This window comes from Diadema antillarum, unplaced genomic scaffold, assembly GCF_040938485.1.
Source record: "Diadema antillarum isolate AM-2024a unplaced genomic scaffold, OU_Dant_1.0 seq00000015_RagTag, whole genome shotgun sequence".
NCBI lineage: Eukaryota > Metazoa > Echinodermata > Echinoidea > Diadematoida > Diadematidae > Diadema > Diadema antillarum.
Window position 1 is genome coordinate 727,779 of NW_027271135.1, and position 13,626 is coordinate 741,404.

The 13,626-nt window shown below is 39.6% G+C and overlaps 1 protein-coding gene across 1 annotated transcript in view; it reads left to right on the forward strand.

The window, feature by feature from the left end:
- Positions 1-515: 515 nt before the first annotated feature.
- LOC139725092 (peroxisomal acyl-coenzyme A oxidase 1-like) overlaps positions 516-13,626 on the forward strand; it is a 41,982-nt gene continuing 28,871 nt past the window's right edge. The window contains exons 1-3 of the mRNA XM_071636180.1: positions 516-690; positions 7,577-7,739; positions 12,400-12,560. Coding sequence (XP_071492281.1) covers positions 516-690; positions 7,577-7,739; positions 12,400-12,560 — 499 coding nt within the window. The remainder of the gene's footprint in view (positions 691-7,576; positions 7,740-12,399; positions 12,561-13,626) is intronic.

A 13,626-nucleotide genomic window follows, 5' to 3' on the forward strand; every position in this document is an offset into this window, starting at 1 on the left:
CCGGCGCCTATGCTGACAAGTACTACAGGGAGTACCACATGAGCCTGTAAAACAGTACCACACAGTTCCTGTGGTAACATTACAAGTGTGTGGTACATTGTGTGGTACCGACAAGTACCACAGGGAGTACCACAGGACTTTTTTGTTAGGGTTGTTTTGTTTTGTTTTTTTGCAGGCAATTTTGGCCGGTGAACGAGTGGCAGCACAGTCCCCCTCCATGCTGAAAATGAATCAACGTACCCTGTTCCCAAAAAGTTGGCCCCGTTTTTTTTTTCTCGTGTTTTTTTTCTTCTTGTTTTTGTGTCGTTTTTAAACGTCGATCAGCTATCGCCAACTACCCCACTACAACTTACAAGACTGATCAGTAAGCATGCAAAAGTGCACGGCCGCTGATCAGATCCAGAGCCAACGAAGAAGGTTTGTCATCGATCTTGCCTTTTTGTACTGATCGATTCCACTATTACACAATTTCGCAATCACACTAAAATCAATCATCAACAAACAAGATTCTCAACATGGCGGCCAACATGAACGTTAGCATCAGCGGTAATCTCTCGGCTAGATCTCCGCCAACGGAGAACATCAATCCCGATATTGCTGAAGAGAGAGCTAATGCCAACTTTGATCCGATAGAACTAACTTACACCCTCGATGGAGGGCAGGAAAGGACCGAAAGGCGGCAATATTTGGGTAAGTTTGCTGATGCAGTTGGCCGCACGGCTGGCTGCATTACATAGTGCGCGTGTCGGTACGTAGGACGTCCTACCTTGGCTGGACGAGGTCAGCCCCTGCATGCATTGCAGCATAGGGTGCAGTAGGCCGACTGTGAGAGTTTGCAACATAAACAACGAGCGATGCGACAGCTAGCTGTTGAGAATGACACGCCCCCGCCGCGCCGGGTTCAAGGTCTCGATCGTAGCACTAGCAAGCGCGTTGAAGCAGGGTCAAAAAGACAGTTGATATGAAGCATTCATGTTCAAGATCCACAAATGTAGGCCTACCCCCGCTATGCGTTATGTGTAACTTAGGCTAGAGTAACATGAAAAAGTTTAGGTGGCTTTGGGATTAGGATTTAATAACTGTTAATAATTAATAGAGTTTTCTCAGATTAGGATTAGGAGAGTTTGTAACATTAATCTCGGTGTCTTAGGGAAATGAGAACTTCAGAGGAAGCTCAGAATACAATGTACATGATGTCGGTGTATTATAGTGGGGGGTACAGCTGTACATATGGAAGCCTTTCCGAGCCCTTTGCCCAGACGCAGCTTTAAATGTATAAAAAATAAATGATAAACATGCAGTACTTTTCCTGGGCATGGGGGCCGGGTTGGGGCATCACTATTTTTGTTTTCTTCTTTTTAATGGGGGGGGGGGGGGGGAGGGTGTTGTAATCTGTATATAAGGTTTTATATCTGGTTCCACTTCCGGATTTCATCAGCTAACAAAGCAACAACAAAAAATTAAAATGAAAAATAGAAATGCTAATAAATGAAAAAAAAAGAAGGCCTTCACTTCAGCTCAGGCTCAGCACAACTTTCTGATTCCACTTCCAGGTTTCTGCAGCTGACAAGCAAAAAAAAAAAAGAAAAAGAAAAAGAAAAAAGGCCTCTTACTGGCATGCATGCGAGGGAGCAAATGAGTGAAACAAAGAGATCCTAATAAAAGGCGTGGTCTGTCGCCTTTTATTATTATCACCTTTTTGGATATCTCAGCCATTTGAAAACCAGTTTTCATCAAATAAACATTGAATCCTTCATAAAATTACATGCTCTTTCATATTTCATAAGAGGTTTCTCATTATCTCACTTAGGAATGTTCAAAATATGAATTCCCACCTCAACCAGTAATGTATGGTCCCTTTAATCATTTATGATTATATTCCAATTTTTTTTTTTTTAATTCCAGTTTGTTTTTATTATATATGTATACTTTTCTTTTATGGGTTTTATTCCAATTAAAAACATAATAACTGTATATGAAAATAACATTTCAATGTGAATTAGAAATATATAATTCGACTCTGGCTACAACATGAGATTGATAAGTTTTTAGTTTAAATCAAGATGAATTTTAAGCAACTTAGGGGTCATCACTCTGACTTGCCCTTAATTGTTATTATGATTATAATATTTTTTCTTTTCATTATGGGGCAAGTCCAAGATAATGTCCCCTCAGATGCTCAATATTCATCTTGATTTAATCAAAAAGTTATTGATATCATGTTGTAGCCAAAGAGTTAAATTATATATTTCCAGCAAAGAAAATATTTAATTATGCAAATTTATGCAAGAAATATGGCCTTAATTTGCATAAATTAAAAACAAACCTTACGTATGGGACAAATTAAAAATATTCATCTAAAATCAGTTGAATTTGTCCTTGACCTAGTTCCTTTATGGACATGACCCCTGTATGAGCTAGTATAATTTCCAATAGGTAAGACAAGGTCAGCACATTAATTATGCAAATTATGCTCTTTCCCAGAACGAAATGTCCCATAGGTAAGGATTTGAGTATGTTTTTTTTTAGTTTTTTCTGAAGATTTCTAACATTGACCAATCATACTTTAGGAAGTTCTAATTCATTCATTTTAACACCAGATTAGCAAAACTAAATGAGGAAATTTAATTAGTCCTTTATCTTATAACTAATTAAAGTTTGCTTACGTGTGGGACAAATGCCTTACGCATGGGACATTACATGCAAAGTGAATGGGAAAACCGCCTTATGACATGGATGCTATATGTCCTTACATTTGTTTGGTTAATGGTTATCTTTGCACCTACTCTTAAGGATGTGTCTATATATCTACCTCTCCTACTTAGTTGACCTCAGGGAGAGTGTTAGAACAGCATTATTGAGTCATTCTATGATTAAGAAAGGAAAATAAAGAATATTCATTTATAGTAGCACCCCTGAGGGGTGCTGAAATAAAGTTGAAGAAACAGGACACAATTAGTTGGTTGTGGTCAGCATGTACATGTACCATAAGGGTGTAATGGCCCTTTTATTCATGTTCTTATCAACATAATATCACATACAATCGTTCTCTTTTACACGAATAAAGGTACATTGTATAGCTACTAGAAAACAGTAGCACAATCATCTAAAATGCTTGACTTGTAACATATCAAAAAGCAATAACTGTAGATAAGCAATGTTCAACTACTTAAACTTCATAATTTTCACTATCTTGAACAATTGACAACTTCATACTACTTTCACTGAGATATTCAATCCCTAAATATGAATGAAATACACTAAAACTATAAGTCCCAAAGTGTGTATTGTCAAACGGCTTGATTCTCACCTATTTTCTCATATCTGGTTAACAAATTCCATTTTAACCAACTATCAAAATAATTCTAATTTATTTCCATAATGCTATCAACAATTAACAAGAGTAACGACAAGTATGTTTGCATACCAAAGCTAAGTACAGAACTATACCTGCTATAGGTTTAAACTTAACCCAGTTTGTAACATTAAAGGACAAGTTCACCTTCATAAACATAAGGATTGAGAGAATGTAGCAATATTAGTAGAACACATCAGTGAAAGTTTGAGGAAAATCGGACAATCCGTTCAAAAGTTATGATTTTTTGAAGTTTTTGTGCAGTAACCGCTGGATGAGGAGACTACTGCAGTGTACGATGTCACATGCGTACAACAATATAAGGAAAATATAAAGAGAATTTCACAAAATTCCATCTTTTGAAAAAAGTACACATTCCCCTGACTCGTTACCGACAAATGTTATGGGTAATATTATTCCCCCTGCCTTTAGAAAGAGGCAAGTCAAGTGCTCTTTTATTATGCGAAAAAAAGTGGAAATATGTTGAATTTTCTTTTACATTTCCTTTATACTGTTGTACGCATATGACTCACAAACTGTAGTAGTCTCCTCATCCAGCGGTTCCAACACAAAAATTTAAAAAATGCATAACTTTTGCATCGATTGTCCAATTTTCCTCAAACTTTCACTGATGTGTTCTACTAATATTGTTGCATTTTCTCAATCCTTATGTTTATGAAGGTGAACTTGTCCTTTAAGAATAACTTTAATCTGGATTAAACTGGTGAGACTGCCATTTTTGCCATGATTATTCATGGACTGATGTAAAGGCAGTCTGAGTTTCTTAAATTGCTATACAGTTTCAGTAGCATAAAAGAACAAAATGTGATTGTGTCAAAACACAACACAGCAATAAATCCAATTAGTTCTGGCAGTCTAAAGCAGCCTTCCCACATACAGGTATAATACGGCGGATGCGGGGCGGAACGTAATTTGGCGGATTGCTGGCGGATGCGATGGGAAAAATGCAATGCACGGGTGAGTCGCCGGGTGTGCAGGATGTCCGCCGACTGCCTGGCGGCTGTCAGGCGGGAGATACGCCGAATTCAGTGCAGACGAGCAGGGGTTAGGCCCGGCTGTGACGGTCGAAGTCGGGTTGTACGGATCAGTGGGCGGATACAAGGAGTACAGTAGGGATGCCTCTACGGACTCGTCGGCAAGGACTGCTAATACGCTGACTGTCCGCCGACTGTCCCTGACGCATCCCCGCATACCCAGCATGGAGCTGTGGTGGATCCGACGACTTCACATACCACGTGTCTGCCACGGCTGTTCACGTATGCGTCGGATTAGCCGCCGGGTGTACAATGTACAACCTTGTAGGTGTATGTCCGTTGGATGTCCGCTGGCTGTGCTATGGGTGTGTCTTACCAGGAGCAGACTCCTGGATATTTCACACATGTTTGAAATTTTTGCGGCGTGGCCACGGCTTCGCCATATCCGCCATGGCTACTAGGGATGCCCAGGGGTGTACTGGGGATCCTCAGGGATGTCTCCCGGATGAGCATGGATGGGCATCTGCGTCGATACGCCGTACTAATACCTGTATGTGGGAAGGGGGCTTAAGCACTTGTCTTGACTGTCCTTCAAGAATCTGGGCATAAGTCATGTTCACATTCCAACTTTCCTACAGAAAATAATCTAGTGAGGACAATCCCTTATTGAGAAAGTGTTTTGATTCTTTTAACCTGCCATGTTCACATGCAAAATATAAAACATAGTGTGAACAGTATGAAAAAAAAAATTAGAGTGCATAAGTCATTATTAATTTCACACAATGCAAGTGTAAGGAATATCAAATATGTACAGTGATTTTGAATTCCTATACGAATTATTCTTGTTCTTCAAAATGTATATTTGTGGCTTTGCTATTTTAAGTTCATTATACTAAAAACATTATATAGTCATAATCATGAAAATAAAAGAGCACACAGCTTTCATTCCTTCAGAAAAATAGGTGAACAAGCTACTGTTATCTGAACTTAGATATTGCTGTTGTTTTGTAATTTGGCGGTTAGCCAGGTGTATGATAAGCTCCTTGGGTAACAACACAGCATCAGTGCAAGACTGAAACATGAGATATCTAGCTTAGCATGTGGACGGAGCTGGAAACCACCAGTCTAAACAAAATCCACAGCCTGCCGTAGTCCATTAAATTCCCATTAACCCACCCGTCTTGACATATTTGTTATCCCTATGTCCCTGAGCTGCTGTGGCTTAGCTCATGAGGGGCCCTGTTTCTACTGCTCATAAGATCTCATGGTTAATATAATGAAAAGCGCACATATGTATTGCTGGCACTAGATGTATTGAAGTTTGCATTGCCTTGATGCAACTACTCTAAATGAATTATTCAAGGAGTGCGGCAATTATTATATTCTGTACTGCTTTAGCATTTAAAAAAATCTTAAAGGTGCATAGTCTTGGTAGTGTAGAGGGCGCTGTTGATGATACTGCCGATCACCGTTAGCATTGATACGAAGATTGCCGAAGTTGAGCTGTCATCAAGAGTAAAGTGCATAGGTGTTGCTAACTAACGTTGCCTTTGTTGTCTTCTCTGCGCATCGCGCAGTCTGTAGTAATGCCAGCGTGCGTGCATATGTGCTTGTTATTATGACATCACAAAAGAAGTTTGCTAACACTGTCATCCCCCTCAGCCGAATCATGAGCCGAACTGTGATCCGACCACTGACTACAGTGAATCGGACTTCTTCGGACTCAGGGAAGTGGGCCACAGCGTAAGCGCTAAAGGGGAGTCGATAGCGTAGGTCTCTAGATAGGAAACTTGAGCCGTGCGCCCGCGTACGCATTTGACTAAAACACTGGGACCATGCACCTTTAACAAGCGACATGGACATGATAGATCATCAAATACAATATACAAGTATGCATTCAAGTCATACTTTTACACACATATTACTTATAGTGGTAACATGTCATATTTAACTTTCCTGCTCGACAACCTGCATTTGGCGATGAAGGACCCTATTCACACTGAAAACCACCAGCATCTCATGATGCTCTCCTGATATACATGTTACACAGTATGAATGCATGAGATTTTCACATCTAAATCTTAAATTCTATCAGTTTGGTAACATTTCTTGAAACATGTATGATATAATTGTTTTGCTGGTATGGAGTTCCAAATATCGAAAAATATATACAAATACTGCAAACTGCTCCTAAATCTCTTATTAATCACTGCAACAAAAATTATTCAAGACAAAGAATCTGACAAACTATGCCCAGTAGGCATTCCTGGGGTCCCACTTAACTTTTTTTTTTATCGGAGCCAGGTTGACTACTTAGAATCAATTTTGACACTGAAGCAATATTTTGGCTAGCCAGACGGACTAGTTACTTCAGAACTTTATTATTTTTAGCTAGTCCGACATGATTTTGGGTGGCCAATGGCCAGCGGACCATCGCCAATTTCGAACCGTGCATTCACTGAAATAATGATAAGAAAATATGATAAAATATCCCTTAAACGCAAGGTAGCTCTCCTGGAGCTCAATAGCCTTTTAGGATATAATTATTGTCAATAGACTACAAAAGAGAAATATGAAATATAGGTTCTCTTACCTGAAATAAAGATGAAGAAACAGGACACAATTAGTTGGTTGTGGTCAGCATGTACAGTGTACGTGTACGTAATGACACTGCTGCCGCTCCCAGTTCCCTGTAGGTCCTCTTGGACTCTTCCATTTCACTTGTAACTTTCCTGTTTCTTCTGAGGGACTGAGCTCAGTGAAAAATTTGATGACCCTCCGCACATAGTATTAATTTTCAGAATGTAAACTGACTGATTGATATGAATGATTTAAATCTGATTTTGAAATAATTTGAAAAATGGGGGGGGGGGGGGGCATATCTTTCTTACAATAAATTATTTCCTTGGGGGATTACAATTACATGCAATGATTGCATTATTGTTATGTTTTTGTATTAATCACAGTGGACTCCCGTTACGATGAAGTCCTCGGGACCAGCAGTTTTCTTTCGTTTTATCGAAATTTCATTATACCCGAACAAGTAAACAATAAAAATACATTGAGCCGATAATGTTGCAGCCTGATTATTTATTTCGTTGTAGCCAGAATTCGTTATAACCGTGTTCCTTATAACAGGAGTGCACTGTACAGTGTATTATCATTGTCTCTCTGTGTCTTTTTCATTTGATTCTCCTTTTTTTTGTCCATTTTCTGATGTTTGCAGAGGATCAGGCCTTGAGTGACCCAGCTTTCAAGGACCCTGAAGATATTGCCTTCATGTCTGAGGAGCAGCGGCATACTAACAGCATCCGCAAGGCCATCCACATGGTGCGCAAGATGCAGGAGTTGGAGCTGACCAACCACATGGACATGCACTGGTTCCGTGTGTGAGTGCTATGAATGTACTGTACACCACATTTGCAGATACTGTATACGCCATATATTTCGCGAGTCTTAATTTTCACGAATCGGGAATTCCCGACGATTTCGCAAGGGGTTAAATTCGCGATCGTGGAGTCTTGTACTGAACGGAGAAATATATGCACACCTCACATCCACGCCAGGATCGGAGTCAATATTTTCGCGTGTCTTTGATTTCGCGAATAGCACCTTGCTCGCGAAATCCGCGAAAATAAAAACCTCGCGAAATGTTCGGCGTATACAGTATGCCATCCCTTCAACTCGTCATTGATGTACTCCCTCTCTAGTTACGCTCATCAGCATCAATCGTGATGATGGTGGTGATGTTGATTGATGATGATGGTGATACTGATGATGATGATGATGATGATGGTGATAATGATGTTGATGATGAAGATGATGTTGGTAGTGGGAATGTTGATAATGATGCGAGTGATGTTAATGGTGATTGAAGTGATGATGATGATGATGTGATGTTGATGATGATGAAAGTGATGATGTTGGTAGCAGTGATGTTGATAATGATGCGAGTGATGTTAATGATGATTGTAGTGATGATGATGATGATAATGATAGTGATGTTGATGATTTTGATGGTAGTGATGTCGGTACTGTACTGATGATAGTGATGGTAATGAGTTGGAAGAAGATGGTGATGGTAGTGATGATGATGGTGATGAAAGTGATGATGATGGTAGTAATGTTGGTAATGATAGTGATGGTGATGATCTGGAAGATGATAATGGTAGTGATGATGATGATGATGAAAGTAATGTTGTTGATGATGGTGAATACATTATGGTAGTGATGATGATGATAGGAGTGATATTTGAAAATGATGATGGGAGTGATATTTGAAAATGATGATGAAGAGATGTTTATTGTGTTTATCATGACTGTGATATTTCTGATGCGATGCAAGAGTCTTTCATGAAAGTTCAACTGAGTGATGTTGAGAATGACTTCAGGGAGATGATTAAATAGTGATGCATTCTTCATGAACTTTGGTGATTTTGATGAGGATTATGATGACTAGAGCAGAGAATTGATGCTGATGGAAACAACAGACCAGATATAGATTTGTATCCCATGGATAAAATTACATGCAAAATGTCCGAGAATTGTAGCAAGTCATGAAATTTCCATGAAAATTGAAGAGTACACTGCAGAACATTGGGATTATGGCATGAAGGTTTCTGTTACTGCAGTTCCACCTCACCTTTGGAGACAATCAACCTTGGCCTCCATGCCTCCATGTTCCTCAACACCATCCAGTTTCAAATGTCTGATGAGCAAAAAGGGGCGTGGTTGGATGCAACCCGGAACTACCAACTTGTGGGAACTTACGCCCAGACAGAACTTGGTCATGGTATAATATTGCCACTGCCGATGCTTTAACTTAAATTTGTGTGTAATTGTCACACCGTAGTTGTGCTTTGAATATTGTTATTGTACAAGGCACTTGTAGACATTTATAGTCAAGCTGCAGAAACCTTCCTTAAAAGTCATGCAAATGTCTACCTGTCTAAATCAATGCACCAAAATGTAAGGCACATGCAGTATTGAAATATGCTACAAAGTGTCATCATATATACCATATCAGCCTTCTTTTACTTCTAAGGTGATACCATTATATGAACAATAACCACATCTCAAAATCTTTCTCACAGAATCAACAAGATTTTCAACACAGGTCTTTCCTCTGTCTCTCTTTCTTGAATACCCATTTCCACATGATGTTCTCACACATTTGCTGCTTTTATTTATTTATTGGGAGAACTAGGAAAGTCATCTTAAGCCGCGGTCACACTAAGAAAAGATCGTAAAGTTTAAGATTGTGAAGACTTATTTTAATCCATTGTTGTCCATTCACACTGGCAGCTCAGTTTCTTGGTCTTTGGATCGAAAAGTTTGGGTCACTCATGCACTTGCGCTAGAAAGAAGAAAGAGTACAGACAGCTAGTGATTGTGATGTAACAATGCACACAGTCTGTGCATCCCATTGAGGCACCGTCTGAAAACCATTGATCAATGCAGCAAACAGGTGATGGGCTGGTCATGTGACAAGCTTTGTTAAGTTTCTGTTGCGGGCATTCAAATATTCCTAGTTTGAATGGGTAATTTCGTGAGAAGTTTTGCGAGAAGATCACGATCTTGAACTTTTCAGCCTTTTACCAGTGTGACTGCAGCTTTAGTATTTGGACAGATTTGTTTGTCAGCTGTGATGGTGTACAGGCATTAATGACCTTTATGTGGGGATACAGTACATGTAGATGATGAACACTGGAGATTGTTTGCATTTTGGGGGCAGGTTACAACCCTCAGTTATATTCTGTTTCAACCCCACCTGCCATCAATAAGTTTTGAAGAAAAATCAAAACCAAAACCAAAACCAAAACCAAAACCAAAACCAAAACCAAAACCAAAACCAAATAAAAACAAAGAACATCAAGAAGCAAAAACAACAAACAAACAGACAGAAGTGTTTGTGGTCCCTGCATGTTGGATTGAATGGGATGATACCCTATCATTATTCCTTTGAACAGATTACAGTACTCTCTGTGACTATGTTCAAATGTTTGATATGAAATATTCATTCCATTAACTGTACTTGCTGCACTAGTTGTTTAATATTCATTTCTTATTTTCATGTTCATGTATCTTGCCCCTCAGCTTAATCTTCATTTTTTTTTTTCAAAGCAAGTTATATAAGTTGCTTACATAAGATTGCATGGCAAAAATTCAAAAATCCAACCCCTGCATCTGTGTTGTCATTATTGTTCCCTATCATAGAGATGGACTGCTTTTCTATCATGGTTGGTATTATCGCCCCGCTTGAGGGAGCTCAACTGCATGCTATGCTCTGAGTAGCTTACTCCAAGAACTGTACAATAGCATGGGATTGAGACCCCTCTGGTGTCCCTTGAGGAGTCAACAAATGAGGCATTAAATTGTCTCCATCTATCCATATTGATCATTCTAGAATTCCAGAGCTTGTGCTAGAAATTGTTACTTAAATAGTATGGGAACACTACCTTTATCATACGATGTGCACTATGAATGTGGCTCCAAAATATGGGAGAAAATGTACTCTACCAGGATGTACAGTGTGTACAACACAATTGATGAAAGTATACTTTGAAGTCAATCTTGCATTATTCCACTATTTATCATTAAGGTGAACTTCATGGTAGATGTTCAATTTCGCTTTAATAGATCCTATGTGGGATAAAGTTGAGCAAAAAGAAATTACAAAAGTTTTGTCACTGTCAGGCATGTATGGAGATAAAAACGCATTTTTTTGCAGGCCTATACACATACATACATTGTACAGTATGACTGAATATACACGTATGTAGTACAATTTACATACAATTGTAAATGAGAAACCTCACAATTTCTCCTCTATATTTGCACCAAATTTTCACCAGTTATTTATTTTCTGATATTTTCATGGTTTTGTATAGTGTGTGTTAAACTTGGGAGAAGGTCAGGATTTTAGATACTTGTAGCATCAGAATCCATTGTTCATGGAGAGGGAGGGATTAAAAGCAAGAACCTGTTGTACCACCGGAAAATCAGAGATAATTTTATTTTAGATCTAGTATTTATCAATACCTGTTGTATGGGTATTATAATGCACCCTTTGTCAGGCTCGTGAAATGGTGAAGAAAACTCAATTTTGTTTTTCCATTCTGTGAGGTTGAAATTGGTATGGAGACAGCTATCTCTTTTGATAGGTGCTGATGTGAATATCTATTGTTAATTTTATCCAATTCCTTCTTTCTCTGTAGTATTCGATGTGATACAATTCCATTGCAGCCTGCTTCATCTGCATCCCTTTTTCCCTTTCAGTCTAGGACACAGATGTTCCATCTACCCCATTGCCTCATCCGATGAACAAAAGAGACAAACGAACAAAACCCCACAACTCTTATTTTAACGCAGGGCCATCCAGAGAACAGGACCAAGTACTCTCTTTGTCCACCAACTTTCCCAGCATGAAAGGGCTGAGCGGAGTGTGCCTAGAGGGCGTTGACCCCTCGATGCATTCTACGACCTCACCCTCAGGGCGCGAAAGAACACTGAAAGCTATTTAAATCATAAGTGTCCATTTACTACAGGTCCATCAACAGAACAGACTCAACGCTACAGGAGAAATACCATTCTGATACCCCTTTCATACTTGGCAGATTTCACTCGGATGCACCCGGGAATTCTTGTGGTGTGAAAGGTCTCGTAGGCAAATTCTGTGGTAAAATGGCTGGTGATTTTTCCAAAATTTTATCCTCAAGCTGCCCTGGGTAAACCTCGGAGTGTCCCATTGAACTCCCGGATGACGCTGAAGTGTCAAAGGTCATTGTAGGTAAACTTCTGGGTAAAAAGCAAAGGCCAATGTGCCAACAACACCATGCAGGCCGTTTCACACATGCACCATACTGTGTACTTCCACTGCAGAAGAGCCGAGAGATATTTACGTGGGAGCTCATTTGCTAGTTTGAAAGAAATTCTTCACAGGGGTTCCACATTTTGATTCCCCAGCGAATCTCCGGTTGATCCCTAGCGTGACTAGTGTGAAAGGGGTATCAGAGAGACAGGCTGTGATCAAATCTCTATTTATTACAGGGCCGTTCACAAAGTGGAAGAAGTTCCCCTGGGTCTACATGCCACCATGTTTAGCCATGCCATTTACTCACAAATGTCAGAGGAGCAGCACGAAAAGTGGCTGGAAGCTGCGTTCAGCTACACCCTAATCGGCACCTACGCCCAGACGGAAATTGGTCACGGTAATTTGAAACAGATAATACAAACTTGAAAATCCAAAATGGTATAAAACCTTCCCTTCCTCCCTGTGTCCTTATTTTACAAGTCTTGTTTTACACTGTAGTCTTTAAACTAGGGATATATTGTAGAGTATAGTGTCACCAACGTGAAGGGAATATTTTACATATAAAGGGGAGCTTTAGATTTATAGACGCGTGGACGTTCAGAGGAAAAAAGCATGTTCTGAGCATGCGCAGAAGTGCGCATCAAGTCAATCTATTTTTCGCTTGCGTCGCCTGAGTTTTTCACTACGCGTACTGGGCTATTTTTACGTCCGCACAGTTTGCGACGTAGAGAGCTACTTCATGCACCAATCATATGGGGGGCGCGATTTTATTTTTTATACGTTGCGTCCCAGCGTAATCTAAAGCTACTTTTCTACACGACGCAGGGGAGAGGAGAACGTCCAGCGCAAGCGTCGCCTCAAACGTCCGCGCGTCAAAATCTAAAGCTCCCTAATGTATTAGCTCACGTGACGTATAATCATTTGAAACTACTTGGAGATACTAGTCGCACTTTGTGGCATGGAGCATAAAGGTAGTGTTCTTGCACTATTTATGGATTGAAATTATTTCCCAGTTTTTGAAGGATTTCTTGGAAATTCTGCACACATTCAAACATGGAAGAAAAGAAAAGACTAACACTCTTTGTTTCACGAGTTCATCTTTCTTGTCATTTTATACCCAAGTGAATCTGTGTGCCCTGCTGAAGTTGCTCTTTCTTTCCTTTCTTTTCTAACCAGAAAGCATTCATTTTCTTTAACATACATGTACTTGTACACTCTTTGCTGAAAAAAAATTCATCTGAATGGAATATCAACTGGTTAAAAGTTCATTTTGCCACAATCAGTTGCAAATTACCTAGTATTCTTGATGAGACTTTCGCCTGCTGGATCTGTAGGCTTCTTCAGATCGAACGTTGTGAGAGAGTCTTCCCACTAGCCGACATAGCTGTCGCATGCCGATCTGAGAGAATGGGATCTGAGGAAGCCTACAGATCCATTAGGTGAAAGTCTCATCAAGAAAAGGC